Source organism: Ovis aries, chromosome 3 (genome assembly GCF_016772045.2).
Source record: "Ovis aries strain OAR_USU_Benz2616 breed Rambouillet chromosome 3, ARS-UI_Ramb_v3.0, whole genome shotgun sequence".
NCBI classification, from domain to species: Eukaryota; Metazoa; Chordata; class Mammalia; order Artiodactyla; family Bovidae; genus Ovis; species Ovis aries.
The window spans coordinates 219907086-219931617 of NC_056056.1; the positions used below are offsets into that span (position 1 = coordinate 219907086).

The following is a 24532-nucleotide window of genomic DNA, read 5'->3' on the forward strand; positions in this document are numbered from 1 at the left end:
CTTGGTAGGACGTGCTCAGTGACCGGCAGCTACCGGCCCACGTGCTCGTCGTCTCAGTGGCCGTCTTGGGGTCTGACTGGTCCCAGTATGTGGGTGTGCACGCATACTTACGCACCCACGCCCCAGGAAACACTGGTGGGGCTCCTCCCACATGCTGGGCGCAGCACCAGGGACACAGGGCTGAGCGGGAAGCCCTTGCGGGGAGTTGGGGGGAACCAAGCAAAAACAGGACGAAACTGTGATAAACTGCAGGCCTGCTGGCAGAGAAGGGGACCACGTGGGGCCTCCGAGTGCTACCTGGCTAGGGAGATCCAAGCAGGCTGCCCAGAGGAGAGCTGAGCTGAGAGCAGCAGGATGGGAGGGCGTGCGCTGAGCAGAGGATGGGAAGAACGTTCCTGGGAGGCCGTGGCCAGGGAGTGGGGAGCAGAGGCCTGAGAGCTGCTGCGGAGGCAGGCGAGGCCACGCCAGGCTGGGCCGTGCAGGCCAAGGCCTGGACCTCAGGGGTGGGGACACCTTGGGTTCTGGAGCTGACGGCAGAGGGCTGGGATGAGAAGAGTTAGGCACTGTCAACCGGGCAGGTAGTGGGAGGCCAGAGGACCCTGCGTTTCCCGCTCAACAGACAGGCGCCTGAGAAGGGAGATGAGGGGCTCCGTGCCCCAAGACCCCCAGGTCTCGTCCAGGTACGGCAGCACGGGTCAAACCTCTCGGCTTAGGAACTGCCTGCTGGGTGCGGGAGCGCGCAGGCCTGTGCGGGAAGGCTCTGTGAGCCGCCCTGTTTCTCAGGCTCCAGGCGGGGCTCAGAAGGCTTGCTGGGGCCATCAGCCAGGAGGAGGCGGCAGCTGGAGCAGGAGTTGGGTGGGGGCTGGCTGGCCCGCTCTGGTCCTCCACGCCACCCTCAGCTCCCAGGCGGGGGGCGCTGTCCGCCCAGGGGCTGGGCTGGGGCCAGACCCCCAGACCCCAAGCAGATCCCTGGGGCTGGCTCTTCATGGTGAGAACCCAGACTCTGACTCGGCCAACGCCTGCCGTGGGACAGCCACAGCCCCCTGCATGACTGGGGGGGCTCCACTTCTCCAGACGTGCTCAGGATGGGGAGGGTGGTGGAGGAGTCTCCTGATGTCAGACACCACCCTGTCGGATGCTCCCCATTTCACAGATGGGGAAAGCAAGGCCCCCAGCCCGAGCCGGCCACCTTTTCTCCTCCTGTGACAGCTCTCCTTGCCTCATGTCAGCGTGGGTCTGGGGTCTGGGCTGGGGGTGGAGGGGCCCCTGATCATCCCAGGATTACAGGATCGCCTCCCGGAGAGAAGCTCACTCACTTTCAAAATTTCCTGGTGATTCTCTGAGGCGTAGAGCCGTCCGTCGCGGACGATGTCTTCGATCAGCTGCTGGTAGTCCTCTGCAGGATGGGAACCCGAGATCCGCAGAGGGGGAAGGAAGGAAGGTGAGGTCAGGGGTGGAGGGCGAGGGGCCCGCCTGCCCCCGCTCACCGTCAGCCTCTGCCCTCCCCTGGGGCTTCATGCTGTGGGCTTTGTCTTCCCCACCCACGCTGGTCTTCCCCTAGAACACTGCCTCCAACCCCCCAAACCCTGCTTGGGCAGCACCTCCTGTGGAGGCCCGCGGGTACCACCCGTACCTCTCGTGGGTCCTGTCTGGCCCCCACCCTCCCCGACGGCTGGAGCTCCCTGAGGCCTGTGGCGTGGGATCGGTCTGGGTCCCCAGGGCCAGGCTGGGTGGGCAGGATGGCCAGACTTACCGTCGTAGGTGACGTAGGGCACTTGGAACCCTTTGCCGCTGTTGCCTTCGTTGGATTTGAACTGGATCCAGAGCTTCCGGGAGCGGGAGGTAAAGGCGATGGGCCTCTCATAGGTCTGGCAGGTCTCATAGGTAGTGATGGATGTGGGTGAGGCTGGGGGCGGAGACGCATCACTGTTGAGCTGCCCCGGATTCACAGCCTCATCTGTCCCTGCCCGCCTGCCTCCCCAGCAGGCAGCTAGGCAGCACTTGCAGCGACCAGCCCCCAAACACTCCAGCTCTCCGGTCCCCACGCATGTCCCCTCTGCCTCAAATGCCCTTCCCCACCCTCACCCTCAGGTCCTGCGTCCCTCTGAAACCAGTGTCCGTGCCCCCTCCTCCAGGAAGCCTTCCTGACTGCTCCACTCCCACCGTTTCCTCTCTGCTCTGGAGAACATTGTATTTCAGCCCCTTTCTACAGGCTGGTCACTGTCTTCCTGCCACCTGCTCCTCAAGGACAGGGCTCACGCCTGCACCCAGGACAAAGCTGGGGCTGGGAGGAAGGGTCAGCCCCCTGCCTGGTGAGCAGATGAGCAAGAGTGAGCCGGCTAACCCTTGGGGTGCCTGGGGCTAGCCAAAGGGTGCCCAGTCCTCCCTGCTCCCTGGGGAGCTCTCCTGGGGCTCTTGAGAGGTGGGAGAGGCTGGCTCCCTAGAACCCGGCCCTGGGGACGCACAGTGAAGGGCAGGTGCTGGGGACGGGGGAGGCAGGGAGGGCAGTGGGCGGGGATGGTCCCGGACTGGGCTCTGACTGGCTGGAGGAGCCTGGGCAGGTGCCTCGCTCGTCCTGGCCCCGACGCCTCATTCACATGCAGAGATGGGGCAGGGGGTGCTTCTGCTCATCAGTGACCCGGAGCGGGTGATGCAGGCACCCGGGAACCAGGCAGCACACAGTGGACGAGGCCTCTGCACCCCGTCCCCCCGTTCTCTTGCTCCTCCGGCCAGTCTCTGTGTGTCAGACTCATCCCAGGTCCCCGGGGGCAGGCACCGCCGTGTCCCCCTCCTCCTTCTCTAACATTCTGACCTGGGGCTGGCTCCTGGTGGGCGCTGTGGTCCTACCACAGCGGGGAGGTCCCCCACCCCCGGCTGAGGCACATGCTGTTCCGGGGGGGGGGCGGTTCTACCCGGTCCCTGGGGACTCAGGACCCCTCCACCCTTCCTGCAGCTGTGGCCTCTGGGCACGCACTGCTGCTCAACCACTCCCGAGGAGCTGGGCCTGCCACCTCAAGTCTCACCCTGAGCCCCCACAGGGTGGCGAGCCGACCGGCTGCAGAGGGAGGGGGTGGGCCCTGTGTGAGTGCCCAGCCTGGTCCTTCACTGGCCCTGCAAGGCCCTGCGGGATAGGGGTGCTCCTGGGGCTCACCCTAGGCGGTGGTGTGGCAGGGTGTGGGGGACAACTGGGGTGGAGAGTGGCTGGCGGTCAGTGTCGAGACCTGGCAGGTCCTCGATCCCCACGTGGAGGGCACACCCCAGGCTCTCCCGATCCTTTCCTTGCCGTGCGGGAAAGCCCAGCCCTCAGGGTCAGATGCGAGCGCCTGGACGGGCACGTACCGCTCTTCCTCATGACCAGCACGTCGCCACACTCGTCCTCGATGGGCAGGAAGATCTCGGGGACCACGACGAGGATCCTGCGCTTGGGGGGCGGCGAGATGTGCCACACACACTCGGCGTTGGCTGGGTAGTCGCCGGGGTAGTTGGGGGACTCGATGTAGCCCGTGTAGTCGCCGAGCTCGCCGCCGCAGTGCTGGTCTGTGGGCACCGTGGCCCGCAGCCTGGTCAGGCCGGCTGGCCCTCCGCCGCCGTGGAGGCCCAGGGACGGCTGGCAGGTGCCCCGTCCCCTCCTGGGCCCTCCTCCCCCGGCCAGGCCCTGGGCTGGTCCTTCCTCGGGGACCCCGTCCTGGCTGTCCCCCTCTTTCCTGGGTGCCCTTGGGGGCCTCACCTGCAGCTCTGAGGCTGGGCCTCATCCTGGCCTCCCAGCTGGCGGGCTCTGGGCCCTGCAGCTGTCAGCTCCCTGCCAGGCCCCTGCTCCCCTCCCGGGTCTCAGCCACGGCCACCTGTGCCCAGACGTTCCCTTTCTCTCCGCTGACTTGTCTTCCATCCTTTGTGCTCAGCATCCTGAGAGCCCCCCAGGTGCCGGGTGCAGCCCTCCGCACGGAGCAGGCAGGCTGAAGGGCCAGTAGGCCCCCAGCAGGGGCAGGAGACACGCCTCCCTTCCTTTTCCATTTTAGCCAAGAGGCCAAGACTTTTGAATGAACTGACTGGTTCCTAGCTTAACCTGATAGAAGGAAGTTAGGCAAAGAAAACTGAGTGTCAATACTAAATATACAGGCTTCCCTGGGGGCCCAGTGGTAAAGAATCTGCCTGCAAAGCAGGAGCCGCAGGAGACGGGGGTTTGATCCCTGGATTGAGAAGATCCCCTTGAGAAGGAAATGGCAACCCAACCCAGTATTGTTGTCTGGAGAATCCCATGGACAGGGGAGCCTGGCAGGCTGCGGTTCACGGAGTGGCAAAGAGTGGGACACAACGGAAGCGCCTTAGCACGCGCGCACTAAACATAGGTAATTTTCTCATGTGTTCTCATTTAAAACTCTTCTTCTCACATCCTAATTTCTGGCAAGTGTGTCATTTTCACCTCATCATTCCAGAAACTTCCCTCTGACCTGACTTCCCCACGTTTCCACATTAGGACGTTTAAACATTTAAAACCTTGCCTCTACTGAGCTCCACCGGGAGGCTGCGTGCCCAGTGAGGGCAGCCCCGGCACGGGGACAGCGTCCACCCCGAGGAGTAAGTCTTCTTCACGGGCCTCTAGGCTGTGACCAGCAGCCCCAGAGGGGGTAAACTGGAAGGGCCGGAAACTGATCGGGGAAAAGGCGAAATACTGGAAAATAGGCCCCAAAGGACACTGAAAAGTGAGTCAGAAATCCCTCAAGACAGCATCTTCTGGGTCAGGCCTGAACGATGTGCTGCTTTGAGACTAGGATGTGGCCTGTTTGCGACTGGCTTCTGCTGCCCACACTGCTCATGGCTGAAACGGAGCCTCCTACAGACACAGCGCGGCCATCTGGTCTCCCCGTGGTGCCCAGACCCTGTACACACCGAGCACCTCGCTTCCCATCACTCAGCTCCTCTGGTCTGTGCCTTCAGAGCTGCAGGGTCCCCTCGGGCAGCTGCCCCCAAGCCTCCCTGGCCGGGCTAGGGCTTTTCCCCCCACCGACTGGAGCCTGGAGCCGGGGCCTGGCTGGGCACGGGTGAGCCACGGGCACCCACAAACAGTGCCATCAGGCTGCTCGGCGGAGCCCAGGCTGGCTGCACCCTCCACACCCGGGCACCCCACCGCGCGCTGTGCGGATGTGACAGGGTAGGGAGGGGTCGCCAGTCTCCCTGAGGACACACCTTGAGGTCATGGCTCACCCTGCCCCCACGACCTGTCCCCCGCCCTGCGTCCCGTGGGAAGAGCAGCGCTCACTTTTGCAGTGAGTGACGTTGGTGGAGCCGTCGAAGTCCGTGCTGGTGTTGCCCGGGCAAGTGATGCAGTGGTTCTGGCCAAACTCGGGCTGGTAGGTGCCGACGGGGCAGCGGATGCAGCGGTGGCTGGTGGTGTTGTAGTGGTGTCCGGGGGAGCAGTGCACTGCCGGGGGGAGTGAGGCGGGGTGGGCATTCTCCCCGGGGCTCCCTGCCCTCCGCCGCTGACTCTGCAGAGGCCGAGGCCCTTCCCCACCTCTGGGTGACCTCCCACCCATGCCCAGGCCCTCTGAACCGGCTGACCCTCTGCTCCTGGACCCCATCCACGACCATGCTCTGGGGACCGCGGGGGTCTGAGCAAGCCAGGCAGACGGAGCCCTGCCCCAGGGCCAGCTCCCTGCTCAGGCTGCGCCCGTCTGACCCTCTGCGGCTGGTAACAAACGGAGAGTGAGATGCTCGGGGCGCACGTGGAGGGAGGCCAGGGGTCTGGCGTGGGGATTTGAGGAATGCGGAGCTGGCCCCAACAGAGGGTGTGGCTGGAGCAGAGCTCGGAGGTCACAGTGAGGCCTGGGCTTTCCTCTGAGCAAGCAAGACCACCTGGAGCCTCACCATCCCTGGGCTGCTGCTCTGGGAGAGGGCTCTGGGGAAGCTGGGTGGGGGCTGGGGCGGAGGCCCTGGGCAGGATGGGTCAGGGCCGTCGGGAGCTGGTGGCAGCCTGGGTCAGTTTAGAAGCTGGAACAGTCTGGCTCTGTTTAGAAGCTAGAGCTGCAAAGGTTGCAGACAGACTGGGGGTGGGGGGAGAGGGAAAGAGGACTCAGGGTGATGCCGAGGTTCCCTAGAGACTTGGCAGGAAGTTCCGCCGTGCACCAGAGGGGGCCTGGGCTCGTGGACTCTGAGGGGCTTGTTAGACACAGCGTGGAGACGTTGGGCAGGAGGGCAGAGCTGAGTTCAGGGGGAGGCTGGGCTGGGGACAAGCTGGGGTCATCTGTGAAGAACGCTACTCAAAGCGGGCTCACGGATTTATCCAGACTCAGAAGCGAGTGCCTGGGGGCTGGGACTGGCCAGCTCTCCTGGTCGGGGGTGGGCCAGCTCTCCTGGTCGGGGGTGGGCCAGCTCTCCTGGGGCAGGGGCGGGGGCAGGCTGGCTCTCCTGGGGGCCGGGATGGGCCAGCTCTCCTTGGGGTGGGAGCAGGCCTGGGCACAGGCCAAGGGGAAGCAGGAAGCTCGCTCTGCAGGGGCCGTGCCACGGAGAATGGACTGGGGCTCCAGCAGCACTGGGATCCTGTGGGCACCGGCTGGGAGCACAGGCACTGGGATGGCCATCTGTCCGGCCGGTGGGGATTCAGAGAGGGTGAGACGGGAGGAAGCCCAGACACACTTCTGGGGGACGCCAAGAGTAAAGGCCAGGACCCCTGGCAGGAGCTGCGGGGATTTGGGGGCTGGAGAGCCAGCTGGGAGGATTCAGAGTTTGTGGTGGGCCATCAGTGGGTGGGCAGGGCTGTCCATCAGCAGAGAGCCAGCCCCTGGGATGGGGGTGGAGAGTTGGGGACGTGACCGTGGCAGCACTGAAGACCTCTGATCTCTGACCTCTGACCTCACCCCACTGCCCCTCTGCCTCTTGCACTTCCTCCCCTCCCAACGTCCTCCCAGCACAGCGCAAAGCCCAGTGCCTTGAGGGGCGGGCGGCTGGGGGCCCAGAGCTCCAGACTGGAGCTGCTGTGTTTGCCTGCCCCTCTTGTCTGAGACTCTCGGGCGGGCGTGGATTGGCCCCCTGCTGTCCCCGTCCTTGTGTGCAGCACAGAGCTGGTCGCCAATGTCCCCTGCTTGTGGGCTCCAGGCTCTTCCTCTGACCTTGGGCGCTTGCCACGGCAGGGAGTGAGAGGCGTCCAGGGAAACTGTCCCTGAGCAGAGGGGTTGGGAGCGGGGTCGGGGGTGGGGGGGTCGGCGGGAGAGTCCTCACCTTTGGCCTCACAGTCTTGGAAGGAGGCGGAGCCCTCGTGCTTGGTGAGCAGGCCCCCTCCGCAGGGGAAGCAGCCTGTGCGCCCAGGTTCAGGCTGGTAGGTGCCCATGGGGCAGGCCTGGCAGGGCCTGAAGCCATCGGTGGAGAAGGACCCTGGAGAGCACTGGCCTGGAAGTCAGAGGTCATAGCTCAGGCTGGGGGAGGGGCGCTTCGCTCAGGCCCTGCCCTCCGCTCAGCCCTCAGCTGCCCAGGAACGGCTGCAGGCAGCGGGCAGCAGGCAACCAGGCCTGGGGAGGGGGAGGGATGCACGGTGTGGCCTTGGCCAGGCCTGGCGTCTCTCCTCCTACCCGCCTGGAGGGCTGCGGGATGAGGAGAAGCGCCCCTGCTGCAGAGCTGGGAAGGGTAGCCCCCACGGGTGGAAGTGGGAGGTCATTTATTTCAGGGTCCTCTGCCCAGGGGTCAGGCCAGGCTGTGTCTTCACGTGGGGGGGCAGCTCCCTTGGAAAAGACCCTGATGCTGGGGAAAGATTGAAGGCGGGAGGAGAAGGGGATGACAGAAGATGAGATGGCTGGATGGCATCACCGACTCAATGGACATGAGTTTGAGTAAACTCCGGGAGTTGGCGATGGACAGGGAGGCCTGGTGTGCTGCAGTCCACGGGGTCGCAAAGAGTCGGACATGTCTGAGCGACTGAACTGACTGCACTGAACTGATGCTCCCCGGTCTAGCTGCCTGGCTGGGTCTGAGCAGAGGCAGGAGGGTCTGTGAGGTCCCTAGGGCACAGCTGGGATAAAGGGAGGGGACAACATATTCCAGCAAGGAGTCAGGATGTGGAGGGTGTCCTGGTGCTGAGCAAGGCATGTGTTCAGGGCCTTCTCAGCCCAGACCCTGGAGATTGCTGCTCCCCCCAGCGGCCTCTCCCCGTGGCTCGGTTGGGAAAGAATCTGTCAGCAATGCAGGAGATCTGGGTTCAATTCCTGAGTTTGGAAGATCCCCTGGAGAAGGGAATGGCAAGCCAGTCCAGTACTCTCGCCTGGAGAATCCCATGGACAGAGGAGCCTGCTGTCCATGGGGTCGCAAGAGTCGGATACTACTTAGCGACTAAACCACCACCACCACCAGGGGCCTCTCTGGGGCAGAGACCACACTCCTGCAAGGGGCTGGGCCCAAGGGCAGCAGGCCGGCCTGCAGGGACTCAGATCTGATCCCTTCTGTCCCCAGGGAAGGCTGGAGGTTACCGCTGCCCTAAGGGAGACCCTTCCTCCCCCATTCTCTTGGGTAATCCCCACATGGCCTGGGAAGGGAGGCTGATGGGGGGAAGCTGATGAGCCCATTCCCAGATGAGTTAAGTGTGGGTGCTGCTGCTGTTGCTGCTGCTAAGTCACTTCAGTCGTGTCCGACTCTGTGCGACCCCATAGACGGCAGCCCACCAGGCTTCCCCGTCCCTGGGATTCTCCAGGAAAGAACACTGGAGTGGGTTGCCATTTCCTTCTCCAATGCCTGAAAGTGAAAAGTGAAAGTGTGGGTAGTAAATGGAAAAGCTCTTTGCAAACCAAACTGGTTGGTAAGTTGAGAAAGGGTTCTCCCAACCACCTTCGGGGCAAACTGTGAAGTTCTCTGTGTGGGGCACGGTGCTTGCCCGGCATCTGGCCACACTCCACGAAGCATTCTGACCCTGATGGGTGCTTCACGAGGGCGCGGGTGTTTGGTGAGCCATAAAGCACTGTGAGCCTCTGCTGCCAAGCCGCCCTGTGAGCCAGTGATCAGCTGTAAAGTCCTTTCCGACCAGCTCAGGGCGGTTTGGAAACGCATTGCGTGCAGCTCACTGAGTGCAGCCCAGCGCCTGCTCACCACCGTGCCTGCGCGCTGTGGGTCTTCAAGGCGCTCTGTGAGTGCAGCTGCGTTGACGTCCCTGCGGGGCTCAGCTTTGGGAACCTCAGTGCAGGCAGGAGGTGCCCCGTCCCTCCACCGCCCTGCCCTCCTCCGAGGGTGGGCCCCTACTCACCTCCGCACTCGGATACGTTGCGGGCACCGGCCAGGCCGAGCCCGTCGCTGCTGGGGCACGGTGTGCAGCTGAGCTGGCTGAGCCCATCCTGGTAGGTCCCTGGTAGGCACGGCACACACTGGCCGGGCTCTCCGCTGAAGTAGGTGCCAGGCCCGCAGGCCACTGCGGGGGGCAAAGTGGAGAGACTGCTGGGGGCCGAGGTGCGGAGTAGGGGCCAGCCGACCTGGCTGTCCATCTCCTGGCACCCTGAGCCCAGGCTCTGTCCTTCCACAGAGGGCACAGCTCTCGCCCCTGGGGCCCAGACCCTTCCCAGAAGCGGCGGTAGTCAGGCAGCGGTCGTCAGGGTGGACTCTGGTCTCACGCCTTCTCCTGGTTGCTGTTGCTTAGGGCCCTCCCAGACCCCTCCTCTCAGCCCTCTGGTAAGGGGCTTCCGCACGTTGCCCTCCAGCCCCGACCCCTCGCCCGTGGACCACCTGCCTCGGGGATGCGCCGCAGTCACTTCATCCAAACGAAGCCCCCCTGCCCGCCCCTCTCCGTCCCTCTGTGGGAGCTGCTACCTGAGGCTGCGGGGGGCAGAGCAGAGGGGCTGGGGGAGTGACGGGGCCCCAGGGGGCTGAGGGTACAGAGATGCAGGACCGAGGAGAGCCCGGGGAAGCTGGCGGCACTGATCGCGTAAGCACACTGACGAGGAGACAAGGAAACAGGCTGGGAAGATAAGGAGGAAGGGAGGTGGACGTCTCCCTGAACAAGATATTCAGAAACATGGAAATAAAAAAGCAAGGTTACAAAGAAACCGAAGGTATTGAGTCGGAGGTGCTGGTACGAACTCGTGGTTTTATAAAACACACAGATGTGCCCCACCCCCTCCGCCACACATACACACACACACACACACACAGACACACACGCACGCGTGCGCGCACGAAAGCATCATGGAGCAAATGCTGTTAGCCATCCCCAACGGGGGACTCTGGACAAAGCAAACGTGGACATTCTTTGTTCTGTCTGGCAACGTTTCTGCAAGTTTGAAATGGTTTCAGAGTAATTTATTAAAAACGAATGAAGGGTAGCACCGCCAGTCCCCCGCCCTCCCGCTGAGTCGCGGGGTGGCACTCTGCCTCCTGCCCTGTCTGCCCCCGCCGCCCGGATCCTGCCTTCTCCCCCGCTCCTGCATCTCTGGCCTAGTCTACGCCGTCTGCTCTGGGAGTGTGTCTCCACGCCAGTCAGCACCTCCCTGAGGGTGACTCACGAGCTTCTCAAGCTAGCCGGGACACCTGGAACCCCACCTCCTCCGACCCCTCTCCCCCATGTTCCCCCAGATCAGAAAACCACGGCCCCTCTGCCCAGGTGGCCCACGCCCCGGGAGCCGTCCTGGAAGCCTCCTTCTCCCCCGCCTCCCCCTCCAAAGCGTGCTCTCTGGCTCTCTCTCCCACGTCCGCTTCTCCTGCTGCCCCTGCTTCCAGGCCCCATCATCTCTCGCCAGGTCTCCCCTCCTCCTCCACCGCCCCCCACCTCGGCCGTCCCGCAGCTGAGGGCGGGTGAGGCTGCGCCCACTCGGTACGGTCCAGAGCATCATCCCACGGCGCCCAGGGCCGCCCCGGGGCAGCCAGGCCCTACTCTGTCCTGAGGGTGTGTTTGCCTGCTGGCTGCCTGCCTTCTTTCCCATGTAACCGTGGACCCCGCTAGAACAAGGACTCTTGCTGGGTTCACCTCCTAGCTCCCTGCAGCTGGTTCTAAAACCGTCCCTGACTTGATTCGCCGGTTCTGGGGCACTGATCGCTAGGGGCACTGGTCACCAGCCTCTTTCACGAGACCTGGCTGCCTGTCCTGGGCCTGCTGTGGCCGGGCGCCCCCCTTGCTCCTTGCAGCGTGGCCGCCCCCCCGGAAGCCCTCAGCCTCACAGGCATCTCTGCCGGGCTCCTCCTCTGCCCTTGGCTCCCACGCGCCTCCTCCGGGAAGCCTCCTCTAGCCACTCACACTGGCCCCACACCCTCCATGCCCCTTGGCGGGGGCCTTGCTGACCTTGCTCTTCCTGCCTGCCCTCCGGGGGCGGGGGTTGCTATCTAACACCAGCCATCGCATCTAAGTGCTTCCCTTGGGGGGCCTCCTTGTCCCCCGTCCCCTCCCAATGTGTCTGTCTCCCCTGTGAGCTGTGACCTGGGCTGGATGGACAGAGGTAGACTGCAGGTGACGGGCAGGGACTCACCGCATTTGCCGTCCTGCGGCGCGTGGCCGGGGCCGCAGGTCCCCGGGCCCTCTGGGGCCTTGGCCGGCCGCTGGGCCAGCTCGTACTCCGTGCCCGCGACCTGCACGGAGAAGTGCTGCCGGCTCAGGGACTTCCGCAGGGTCTTGACGGCGGCCTGCAGGCTCTGCTCCGCTCGCCTCCGCACGCAGTCGGCCTCACAGGTGTCTGCAGGGGCGGGCGAGACCCAGGCTCGCCACCTCCCCCGGGAGAGGCCTCTGCCACCACATGCCCCCCTCCGCCAGATGTGGGGGCAGCTGGGCCTCTGCTCGGGGAGCTTTCCCGAAGCAGCAGCAGCAGCAGTGCTGGAGAGGGGCGCGGGAGGGCTGGAACGTCTGACAGGCTGGGGACCCAGGCTCCGAGAGGTGTGAGCAGTTCGAGGCCCCGAAGCAGATCTGAGAAGCGGGCAGACTTCTGCCACTGCGATGCATCTTCCCTCACCGGGCACAGCACCCTCATGGGAGCCCCTCCAGCCACACCAACACCCGTGAGGCTGCCTCTGTCTCCAGCACAGCATTACAGCCCTCCGACCTTGAACCCGGGGCCCCTCGTGGCCTGGAGCCCTGTGCCTTGCTAGCCTTGATGCCCCGCACTCAGACTTGCCGTGAACTCCTGCTTCTGGCCGCCCTTCCCCGCGCCGCATCTCCTGAACACCCCCTGCTCTCTCTGCCTCTGGGCCTCTTCTATTCCCTCCACCTAAACACCATCCCTGCCACCTGCTCCCACTTGGTGAACTGTGATTTTAGGTCCTGGTCCAGATGGCACTGCATCTTGGGGGTCCTGGGGCCCCTCTCTTGGGGAGGGCCCTGAGCACTGCACCCCGTTCGTTCTTACACGCCCACCATCCAGGGTCTCCCTTGGCCCTGGGTGGGTGTGTGCCCCCTCCCTGCCCCCTCCATGACTGGCGGTGCCGCCAGCATGGGGACCAGGGTTTGTCCCCTGTTTCTGTAGCGTCCAGGGCCAGGCATGCCCTGCACACACTTGCTCAAAGACCTCCGCTCCTCTGTCACAGCTCAACACTCATTTACAGCGCGGAGGAAAATGAGGAACACAGTCCAGACCACAAGGCCCCTTCTGGAACCTGGGAGAGACTGGTGCTGGGTTCGCGGTCCTGGGGAGGACCTGCCTGGCCCGGGTGAGGACAGAAGGGAGGGGAGAGGTGGCGTGGCCCTCCCTGCAGCCCCAGGCCTGCTCCTGCTGCGGCCCCGGCCTCCTTCTCCACCCTGGGCTGCGCAGCTGCTTTGAGGCCCCACTGCTGGGGCCAGCTCCCCCGCCTGCCTGGCCAGCCTCCACATCCGGGAGCCATCGTGGCTGGAGTGGGGGCCTGGCTTCAGGCCCAGCGGATCCCCACCTGCCCTCCCCGTCTGCCGTCCTCGTGGAGGCTCTCAGCACCTCGCGAGGGGACCCCTCACCCACCTGAGGCCTCTTCCACCTTTGTTTCCACCTCGAACTCGGCCGTGATGTGGGTCACCTCCTTGGATGGAGACTTTCGGCCGCGGCGCCTCTTCTTGGAGGAGTCACACTTGAGGGTCACAAAGGTCAGGTGGCAGTTTTCTGGACAAGGAAGGGGCCACTGTGGAAAAGGTGGCAGGGGGCGGGGAGCGGGGGTCCCACCTTGCCTAAGAGTCCAGGCTCAGATGGGCACACAGGCTGGAGAAGGCCAGGGTCTCAGGATGGGCCCTGGGGGACGGAACCCTGTACCCACCCCATCGAGGCCCTCACAGCGCTGCCCGTGGGGCCCCTGGAGCGTCTCCCTTAGTGAGGCCGTGCATCCCCAGCTTGGGGTGACCTGGCCCAGGTTAGGCCTGCCGAGCGCCCGGCTTTGTTAGGTTTCAGCAAACAGAGCTGGCGTGCTTTGTTTTGGCCCTGCTCTCTGGCTTTCCCCGTGGAGGTCCCCTGCCTGGAACGCCCTTCTTGGCCACCTTCATTCAAGAAAGGGCTCCTTCCACTTGGACATGAGCCGGCAGAAAGCCTCGCTCTGGGGGGAGCTCGCTGAACCCCGGGGTGAGGTGGAGAGAGGGGCCGTGGGGATGGTCATCTGCTGGCATGCTGGCTTTCATCCCCAGGGACACCACCGCGGTCTGCAGGGCACCAGGGGGGCCCCGAGGGCCCCACTGCCCGCCACATGGGCTGGCACTGGGACGGCCCACTCACCCAGCAGCAGCTGCCTCGGGGCCTCCTTGGCTGGCTCCCGGCTTCGGGGCCGGAGGCGGCACTTGGCGTCTCGGATCTTGAAGCGTGCCTTCTGCCTGATGAGGGCGGTGGGGGCACCTGGGGAAAGCCCACACCCAGTGGTGGCCTCTCCGTGGACAGGGGGGTGGAGGGGCCCAGGCACGGCAGAGGGGGAGGGCCTGAGGGTGAAGGGGCCCACTGGGGGTGCCGTGTCCCCTGGGAGCTGGGGGTGGGGACCTCTGCAGGCTGACGTCTCTCCCTGAGAAAGTGAGAGTGTGGACGGTGGGGCCGAGCTCAAGCCAGAGGTCAGCCAGCCAGAGGTCTGCGGAGGAAGAAAGGCAAGCCTCCCGCCTTCTCCCTCATCACCAGAGCGAGTTTACGTGGCTCGTGCCTTTGGGAAAAGGGGCAGCACACGCGGGAGAGGGGAGCACGGGAGGGAGGGGCCTGGAAATGACGCAGATGCGCAGAGCCCTGACTCCTTCCGAGAGCAGCTCACAGAGCCCACGGTAAAGACTCCTGGAGCCACGGCAGCTTGGCGTCACACGGCGTATGCATCAGACATGTCACTGAGTCCAGCATCCCGAACAGGGAGGGCTGCCGAAGCACCACCTCCAGCTGTGGGGAGCTGGCTGCGCCCCGGGGGCCAAGAGCGTGTGTGTTTCTGGAACTCCTGGGACGGGGTCTCCCAGCAGAGCCCCGACTCCGGGAGCTTGTACAACCTCATGTCACAGCACATGTGACTCATTTCCCTGAAACAGAATCTGAGATCCAGACTCATAGCACTCACTGGATCCATGGCCCAGAGCCTCAGAGGCGGGCAGGCCCTTCGGTGGTGCACAGGCCCTGGGCTGGGCCTTGGCCTGCAGACTGGCCGCTTCTGGGTCCTGGCCCTGCTCTGAGCTCCCCAGCACCCTGAGCCATACGGGGCAGGTGCCAGGTCGGGAGACCTTCCCGGGCTGTGCCCCTCCGCTGGTGACCCTGCTGGTGACCCCTCCATGACCCTGCTGGTGCCGGGTCACGCGGGTGAGCTGCAGCCTAGACAGGCTGGGGACTCTACCTGAGCAGCTGGGCCCGGCGCTGGAGCTAGTGACGTTGCGTTTCTGGAGCGCCTTGCCCTGGAGGCTGGGGACACCGCAGCTCAGGCTGTAGCTGTTGTCCGAGTCTGCGGAGAGGCCAGTGGTGAAGCGGGTCTGGGTGCCCCTCTCTCCCAGCACCCCAGACCCTAGGGGCCTCCGGGGGGTCACTAAATACAAGGACGGTCGGGACTGACCCTTACGTCCGGTCATTCCTGCTCCACGACCACAGGCTAAGTGTCTGGGCAGGAACGAGACCACTGTGCTTTTGAGGAGGACGCTGTGGCCCCCAGAAAGCCAGACAGCTGCCCAGGACCACTCAGTGACCAGGGCCGGGGGTCCTCTGTTGGGGTCCTTTCTCAGAGAGCAGCAGGGAGCGGGGGCTGGATCCCGGGGGGACAGAGCCCTGCCCCCCTCTCCGCCGCCCCTTCCCTGGGACAGCCTCAGTTACCTGGCGTGAAGAGTGTGTGGCCGGGGCAGGCAAGGGAGCAGCTCTCCACACCGCCCACCTTGCCGCAGGACAGCTGGGCCGGGGGTGAGGCCTTGGCCCGGGAGAGGCACCTGCCCGTCTCTGGGGAGAAGGAAGACACACGAGAGGGCTTGAGGGGCCGGGGAAGGCCTTCAGGAGCCGGCAGGCCCCTGAGCGTGAACCAAGAGGAACTCCCGCCGCCCGTCGGTGCCCTGGCCAGACCGTCTTGGTGGGAGGGGGCTGCGAAACGGCAGAGTCCACATCCATTTGGATGCAGGAGGACACTGGGCCCAGGGAGAGGCGCGCTCCCCCGACCCCAGTCCACGCTATCTGCGAGAAGGGTCACACTGTGTGCCCAGACCTGAGGGCGGGGTTGGACCCTCTCCAGCAGCGGTCCCTGCCCACCTGGGGAAAGGAATGGCTGAAAATGGACATGGGCTTCTTGGTAGTGACCGACCTCGAAACACGGGAGGGCCACTGGGAACCCCTCTCTGGGGCAGACCCCAGACACATCCACTAGGTGTTTGAAGATGTCCTGAACTGAGCTCTTCAGAGTTTCTCACGTGTTTATCTTTTGAGGATAAAACATTTTACCCAGACCCCTAGGAAAAAGACTGACAGTTCTATAGGCAAGGTAGACATGAGAACTGGTCTCATAGGACCTTCTAGAATTGATCGGTGACACCTGCCTCTGGGAGAGTCACCGTCTGAGTCCACCATCAGTGGTGGGGTCGCCCCGAGAACGGGTGGACACAGGAGACCCAGCTGGATTAAGACACTGCAGTGGGGAATTGCCAGTTTGGATGAGCTTCAACATGTGACTAAACATTTTCAAAAGGAGTCTTAGAAGGTAAACCATCTAGAAATAAAAACAGACTCATGGCTCTCCAGATAAAACATCCAGCCCCCCAATAAACACAAGACCAGAAGTCCCCTGTTCCCAAAGAATCAAGAAGCTATGAACAAAAACACCTGCAGATAATCCAAACAGAAAGGGCCGCTGGACGAGCCAGTGTTCTCTCTGGTTAAGAAACAGAGGACGACCATCCACCCCCAACCTTCCAAGGCAGACATCAACCCCTAGCAGTCCCCTGTACTTGCTCCGACTTCCTAGAGGGGGTCGTCAAGAACTGCAGATGAACCACACGGCTTTCCTGTGTGCGGGGGGCCACCGCCCCTGCCCTGCACGTGCCCGCACATCCTTGTGGGGCACGAAGGACGCAGAGCACTGCCGGATCTTTTCCAGGGCCATTTCTCGGGGGTTCGTTTGCAGTGAGCAACCTCTAGGAGTAAGGTCTCATCTCCCTCCAGACAAGAGCAGCCTGGCTTCCGTTCACTGTAATAGTGAGTGATGAGTTCCCCAAGCTGGGTGTCCTTCAGCTGGGATGCAAGCTCCCTGTCTGCATAGCATCCTCTGGGTGGATGAGACCTAGGGGGCTGCTTGCTGAGCTGCGGGCTCAGAGACCGTCGAACTCTGATCTGGGGGTCTAATGTCTCCTGTGGGTGCCCACAGAACAGGGCCGGGCTAGCTTGCTCAGCTCTCATGCAGGGGAGATCTGACTCCACCATGCCTACCATCCATCTTAACCATCTCAGAACATGGAAACCCTCAGAAAGATGTTTAAAGTCGCTTCCCAGGTGGTGCTAGGGGTAAAGAACCTGCCTGCCAATGCAGCAGACACAAGAGACACAGGTTCTCTCCCTGGGTTGGGAAAATCCCCTGGAGAAGCGCATGGCAACCCACTCTAGTATTCTTGCTTGGAGAATCCAATGGACTGAGGAGCCTGGTGGGTAATAGTCCATACGGTTGCAAAGAGTCGGACATGACTGAAGCAACTTAGCACAGCACACAAAAAACAAGAGGGAAGGCAAAGTCAGTTCAGTTCAGTTCAGTTTAGTCACTCAGTCGTGTCTGACTCTTTGTGACCCCATGGACTGCAGTACTCCAGGCATCCCTGTCCATCACCAACTCCCAGAGTTTACCCAAACTCACGTCCATCGAGTCAGTGATGCCATCCAACCATCTCATCCTCTGTCGTCCCCTTCTCCTCCTGCCCTCAATCTTTCCCAGCATCAGGGTCTTTTCAAATGAGTCAGCTCTTTGCATCAAGTGGTCAAAGTATTGAAGTTTCAGCTTCAGCATCAGTCCTTCCAATGAATATTCAGGACTGATTTCTTTTGGGATGGACTGGTTGGATCTCCTTGCAGTCCAAGGGACTCTCAAGAGTCTTCTCCAACACCACAGTTCAAAAGCATCAGTTCTTCGGTGCTCAGCTTTCTTTATTGTCCAACTCTCACATCCATACATGACCACAGGGAAAACCATAATTTGACTAGACAGACCTTTGTTGGCAAAGTAATGTCTCTGCTTTTTAATATGCTGTATAGGTTGGTCATAACTTTTCTTCCAAGGAGCAAGTGTATTTTAATTTCATGGCTGCAGTCACCATCTGCAGTGATTTTGGAGCCCCCCCCCCCAAAAAGTAATAAATTAAAGAGGAGGAAAAATGTACATTTGCCTTAAAGTAAGAATACCTGGTTGTGAGAGAATATGACAGAAGGCAGGGAAGAGGCATATTTGAAAATTTGGGAGCGGCAGGAGGCTTGAGGGGACATGAACTTGATTTGCTTTGGTTTATTAAAACCACTCAGAGGTGGGCCTTTCTAACCATCGTCAGCTCTTTCCTGAGTCCCAGCCTGCACCTGCTCCTCTGGGATCGTCATCAGATGAGCCTCCTTTCCCTGCGTCAAAGCCCTGGCATGTGTGTGTGTGTGTGTAGGGGGGGGGGACCTACACTGCAAATGGAGCTGGCAGCTGAAAGACACCTGAGGGGTTTTATTTTTTGAAGTCTCAGAAAATCTTCCTCCCCCTGACTCAGATCATCGCCGATGGGAGCCTTAACATACCTCTCTTACGTATGATCAAAAAACAGAATCCTTGGGGCAAACTTGCCACAGCAACTGGAGAAGAGCCCAAGAAGAGCCCAGATTACTATAAACCTTTCTTTTTTTATTTTTGTGTCAACATGCAAAAATTAGGCCAGGCTCTTGGGACAAACTCAACAATGCAGGACGCATCTGTGAGGAAAGCTTGTCCCCGCTGCCTCAGAACAATCACAGCCTGGGATAAAGTAGTCGGAACGTCTTCGGCCCTTGTACTAGAACCGCCTTCAAGTCTGAAGGAACCATAGGTAGCACGATCCCTCCCGTACTTTTTCTGCTTGTCAGTGAAGTCCTTATGGTGTCTGGTTCCTCACACCGCCATTGAGCAACTCTTGTACCTATTCTTTTTCTCAGCCTCATTGCAAGGCTTTTGGGATCTTAGTTCCTGACCAAGTGCTGAAGCTGGGCCACAGCAGTGAAACAGCCAAGTCCTAACCCCTGGACCACAGGGAATTCCCTCTCCTAGCCCTTCCTGGAGGAGACACTCACCTTCGTGTGTCTGTACTCCCCAAGGATTCATACACAGAACAGACCTTGTGGATGCTCCACATCGAATCCCAGCTTAACACTGTTTTGCCGATAGGACTTAGGAATAAAAATGAAGACACCCTGAGAGTCATATCCAGGCCATCCTGAAGGAAACCAACCCTGAATACTCATTGGAAGGACTCGTGCTGAGGCTGAAACTCCAATCCTTTGGCCACCTGATGCAAAGAACTGACTCACTGGAAAAGACCCTGAGGCTGGGAAAGATTGAAGGCAGGAGGAGAAGGGGACGACAGAGGATGAGATGGTTGGATGGCATCACCGATTCAATGGACATGAGTGTGAGTAAACTCTGGGAGTTGGTGATGGACAGGGAGGCCTGGCGTGCTGCAGTCCATGGGGTCCAAAGGAGTCGGACACGACTGAGCAACTGAACTGAACTGAACTGAACGTCCATCTCTGATTATGGGCAGGAAACCTCTCTGTTTTCAGAGCATCCTAAGGTGGCATGCATCCACCTGTGTGTATCTTTGCCTTTTCTGTTTAGGAACTTAACACGTTAGAGAGGCTGCAGGTTCAGGCTTAGAGCCAGTCAGAGCCCCTCCAGGCTGGAGGATTCATGCATGTCCAGTTCAGTTCAGTCGCTCAGTTGTGTCTGACTCTTTTTGACCCCATGGATTGTACCACGCCAGGCTTCCTTGTCCATCACCAACTCCCAGAGTTTACTCAAACTCATGTCCGTCGAGTTGGTGATGCCATCCAACCATCTCATCCTCTGTCATCCCCTTCTCCTCCCGCCTTCAATGGATGTTAGAGGAAATGTTTTTCGGATCGTCACTCGATGATGCTGCTCAGGCCAAAGTCCTCGGGCAAGGACCAAGGGGACCACGGGTTCCACCACACACTGTGTCTGGCCTCCTACTCTGCCAGGGAGCAGGGCGAGCAATCACCTTTTAAGACCCATGAGGGATGACACCCGGTGGAGCCAGGAGACCCCTGGGACCACCAGACCAGCTCCCACAGGTGTCTGCTAGCATCGTCCTAAGACCACGCTTCCTTCCTTGTAGGGACAGACTGGTGGTGGCAATGAGGCAGTGTGGGTGCGAGGCTCTTCCAGGGGAGAGGACATGGCCAGGCCATGGTGTGGCTGCGACTGTCAGAATCCTGGGGAAAGTGTAAAGATAGGACCCGGACTGGAACCACCCCCTCAGGGGCCCTCTGAGCATCTGCACATACACTTCATGGCCACAAATACATGTAATTTGGGGGGGGGGGCTCCAAAATCACTGCAGATGGCGACTGCAGCCATGAGATTAAAAGACGCTTACTCCTTGGAAGGAAAGTTATGACCAACCTAGATAGCATATTCAAAAGCAGAGACATTACTTTGCCAACAAAGGTCCATCTAGTCAAGGCTATGGTTTTCCAGTGGTCATGTATGGATGGGAGAGTTGGACTGTGAAGAAAGCTGAACACAGAAGAATTGATGCTTTTGAACTGTGGTTTTAGAGAAGACTCTTGAGAGTCCCTTGGATTGCAAGGAGATCCAACCAGTCCATTCTGAAGGAGATCAGTCCTGGGTGTTCTTTGGAAAGAAGGATGCTAACGCTGAAACTCCAGTACTTCGGCCACCTCATGTGAAGAGTTGACTCATTGGAAAAGACTCTGATGCTGAGAGGGATTGGGGGCAGGAGGAGAAGGGGACGACAGAGGATGAGATGGCTGGATGGCATCACCGACTCTGAGTGAACTCCGGGAGTTGGTGATGGACAGGGAGGCCTGGCGTGCTGTGGATCATGGGGTCGCAAAGAGTCAGACACGACTGAGCGACTGAATTGAACTGAATAGTATATTTACTTTCTGGATGAATTGAAATAGGCTCTTGTTGAAAAAAAAAAAAAACAGCACTGAAATATTATCAAAATATTATCCCCAAATTCCTTATTTGGGATATTTAAACTAATGTACTTAGCAACATATAGATGCATTTCACTGGGAAAGTTATTCATGAATTACTCATAAACTTCATGGTCTTTATTACCCCTAATTTTCTTGAAAAATAAAAACAACGTTTTTCAGAACTTACTGTAAAGCACCCATTTAGAGGTCTGAGGTTTTTCAGAGAACCTCCAAAAGCAGTTCACAGAAACTGATTGTTACCCAAGATTCTCAGAACTGGCCCATGGCTATGCAGGGTGGAGGCTTGTGCCTAAGACCGCGGGAATAAATTCTCCTAGATGTTTGCAGCCACTGATTTCCACACACGCTTTTGCATTCCCTTGTTCCTCATTCCTTCGGTCACGTTTCCCCACATTGCGTGTCTAAGGGTGTGCATTTCTGACTTCTCCCATCATGTTTCCCTTGCAAATAATAGCTCATCTAGATCTAGGCTGTACTAAGTGATAACCACCAGCCTGATTCTTTAAATCGGTTCTCCCAAGCTATTGCTAGGGAAGCCAATATTGAAAAATGGTGTTAAGTATGCTGTGCTCAGTCGCTCAGTCGTGTCTGACTCTTTGCAACCCCATGGACTGTAGCCCACCAGGTTCCTCTGTCCATGGGAATTCTCCAGGCAAGAATATTAGAGCGGGCTGCTATGCCCTCCTCCAGGGGATCTTCCCAACCCAGGGATTGAACCCAGGTCTCCTGCATTGCAGGTGGATTCTTTACTGTCTGAGCCACCAAGGAAGCCCACGAACACTGGAATAGGTAACCTAACCGTTCTCCAGGGGATCTTCCCGACCCAGGAATCGAGCCGGGGTCTCCTGCATTGCAGGCGGATTTTTCACCAGCTGAGCTACCAGGGAAGCCACAAAGTACGCTACACAAACCTAATTAAGTATGATCCTCTTTGTAGACAATACATAAAAAGAAGTAAAATGCCCCTGGACCGGGAGAGGTCAATTCAGCTGTCTCACAATGTATCTTGACTATCTATCACAACGCCACTCACAGACAGCATACCTACAGCTTCATGAGGTTGACCGTGTGTCTCATACAGAAGTCTGACTCACGGTGCCACCCCAGGCCCTCAGCTAACTGCCCTGCGGGGCTCTGGACTGTAACAATGAATGACTCCCCAGGACCCTCAGCGAATGATGCCTCCTTGCAAAGCCTCCGAGGGTAGAACACGTTCCAAGAGACGTAATGATATGACCCGGTGAAGCGGGCCGCGGGGGCTCTTGGCCCCATCCCTTGGGACTGGGCAGCTCCCGTGGTCATCAAAAGTGTGCCCCTCACTTTGGGAGATGCGGCGAATAGTCCAGCCTGGGGCATGGCATGGAGGGTAGCTGTGGTAACAATACCACCTGGAAACTTCTTCTGGGCAACCAGGGGAGTCTGTGCCTGTGATTCTGAAGCTGGATTCACAGCAGAGGAGAGGTGGGACAGTCATCATGGAGGCTCCAGGAGAGAGCGGCCTGCGCACTGTGGGCGTGGGAGCTGGGGGGACCGGGTTTCCAGGTCCACCCTGGGAATTCTTAAATCACAGTTCTGGAGGACCTTCCAGGACCTTCTAGGAATGCCTGCCGTCACACCATCTGTCTCCCCACTCCAGGTCTACTGGACAAGCCCTGGTGGCCCTTCCTGCAGCTGTGACTGAGAGATGACCAAAATGGAGACTGAGAATTAAAAAGAAAAAAGAAATGTCCTCATATTCCTAGAGAAAGCCTATACCTGATAGCTCTGGTCACCGGTAAACACCAGCCCTCACACGACCCTCGTTATCAGTGGACACGCCTCGGAAAGCCTATCAATTGATGACAACCAAGGTCAGCCAACTCTTGGCCAGTTCACTGAGCGCTCAGGCTTCTGAGCCTAGAGTCAACCCAGGCTCCACCCCGCAAAGGCGTGCTCCTCAGACTGACACCCCCTAATCCTGCCTCTGACCAACACAACCCCGTGAAAGCTCTTCCCCTAGACTCTAGACAAAACCAGAGGATTTGCTTTGCTCAGCAAGACCCTGTCTGGGCAGCGGGGCAATTCTTCCTGAAGTGAGCAATAAATTCAGCTGTTTGGCTTCAGGTACCGAGCGGTGGCATCAATTCTTGGACACTGTCCCGCATCCACTCAGCATGTGCTGAGGGCCCACGGCTGCCAGGCTCTGTCCCAGGTGCTGGGAAGACAGCAGTGAACAAGGCAAGCAAAAATACCCGCCTGCGTGTGTGGAGTGCGTTCAGTGAGGACCGACTGACAGCACCCAGCAGGCACCATGATGAACACAGAATGGCTGCCTGGTGTGAAGTGCCACGGGAGAAAAAAGGCGAGGGCAGTGTTGGGAGGGGGCACAGAGTCGGGGCTGGCTGCTGCTCTGCTCTGGGTTTGTGGTCAGGTAGTGCCCCCCGCCCTGCCCCACTCAGCAGACTCTTGCAAGGAGTCGAGTCCTCCAGGCCGAGAGAAGAGCCTGTGCACATGGGCACTGGGCCCTCGAGGTCAGGGAGGCCAGCGTGGGCGGTGGGGGAACGGTGAGGGTGGAGGGTGAGTGGGGGCGTGGGGGTGGGTAGCAGCCTCTGGACCGCTCTAGGAAGCCTGGCTTTGCTTCTGCATGGAGAGGACTCACTGGAGGGCTTTGAGTTGAGAGGGATGAATGCTGACTTAGATTTAAAAGGCTTAACTTGGGACTTCCCTGGTGGTCCAGTGCACTAGGAGACTCCCAGCTCCCAGTGTAGGGGAGGGAACTGGTCAGGGAACTGGATCCCACATGCCACAACTAAGAGTCTGCGTGCCACAGTGAAGGCTGAAGATCTCACATGCTGCGACTAACACCCAGCACAGCCGAATAAATACAGGACTCAGTGATGAAAAACAAAATCAAAGGCTTAACTCTGGTGGTCCAGGGGATGTGAAAGCATGGTGGGACAAGGCCCTGAAAGCTGTGTCGGGGACATAACCCCAGCATCCAGGACAGGCCCAGCACCCAGGACAGGCCAAGCTCCCAGGAGAGGCCCAGCATGCAGCGTAGTCAGTATGTGTTTATGGAACCCGTGAGGCGGGGGCCTGCCCCGCACTCAGCCTGGAGGGGCCTGGGCCCCAGAGCCCACCCGCAGAGGGTGCACGAAGCCCTGCTCTCCAGGAGGCCCTCCTCGCCAGACACCGCGGGGCCGGCGGCCCTGAGCAAGTAGCCGGCTTGCAAAGACCCAGGTGCGCCCCAGTCCAGGCTCCGGTGCTGCTGCACCTGGGTAACCCACCCCCCGCCACTAGCCTCCTTGGAAGGACAAGGCGGGGGTGCAACCGAGGCCCCCACACTGCGCTCCTCTGCGTGCTGACTCACTCCTCCTGCGTCAGCACACGCTGACCCCCGGGTCTCCATTTCTGTGCCCCAGGCTGACACCCAGTGTGCCCCCCGCCCCCGCACCCCGATCCTTGCTCCAGCCTCCGTCCCATCAGCCGCCCGCGAGCAGCAGAGCACCTGCCCAGGAGCACCCCACCCCCGGGCACTCACCCACGCAGTCCTTGCGGTTCCAGTGCAGGCGCCTCCCGGGGGGGCAGACGCATTCGTAGCCACCCTTGGTGTTGACACAGCCCTGGTCGCAGCTGCCGTTGCTCATGCTGCACTCGTCCACATCTGGAGGCACAGGCAGGCGTCAGGGCAGGAGGTGGGCTGGATGGGCACCCTTGGGGGGGCAGGGCAGGACACACCAGGGTGGGAGGCCGAGAGTCCCCGGACCCTGACCCTCGCCTGAGGCTCTCACTGGATGCAGACAAGAGGCTGCGCGTGACACACACGTGAGCTCACACACATGTGCACACACACATACAGACACACAGGGCGTGTGACACACGAGCTTGCACACACACACATGCACACACATATACACACGGATAAACACACACACAGGGCGCATGACACAGACACGCATACACAGGGCACGCGGCACACACATGAGCTCGCACACACACGGGCACACACACACATGGGCACACACACACAG

The 24532-nt window shown here is 60.4% G+C and overlaps 1 protein-coding gene across 5 annotated transcripts in view; it reads right to left on the bottom strand.

Moving 5' to 3' along the window:
- SCUBE1 (signal peptide, CUB domain and EGF like domain containing 1) overlaps positions 1 to 24532 on the bottom strand; it is a 129113-nt gene that overhangs the window by 6392 nt on the left and 98189 nt on the right. For all 5 annotated transcript variants that reach the window (XM_027966005.3, XM_042247848.2, XM_042247849.2 and 2 more), the window contains 12 exons: positions 24043 to 24165; positions 15156 to 15275; positions 14689 to 14793; positions 13614 to 13730; positions 12876 to 13013; positions 11424 to 11627; positions 9218 to 9379; positions 7213 to 7380; positions 5258 to 5419; positions 3340 to 3537; positions 1754 to 1906; positions 1317 to 1396 (listed from right to left, as the gene is read on the bottom strand). In XM_027966005.3, coding sequence (XP_027821806.3) covers positions 1317 to 1396; positions 1754 to 1906; positions 3340 to 3537; positions 5258 to 5419; positions 7213 to 7380; positions 9218 to 9379; positions 11424 to 11627; positions 12876 to 13013; positions 13614 to 13730; positions 14689 to 14793; positions 15156 to 15275; positions 24043 to 24165 — 1730 coding nt within the window. The remainder of the gene's footprint in view (positions 1 to 1316; positions 1397 to 1753; positions 1907 to 3339; positions 3538 to 5257; positions 5420 to 7212; positions 7381 to 9217; positions 9380 to 11423; positions 11628 to 12875; positions 13014 to 13613; positions 13731 to 14688; positions 14794 to 15155; positions 15276 to 24042; positions 24166 to 24532) is intronic.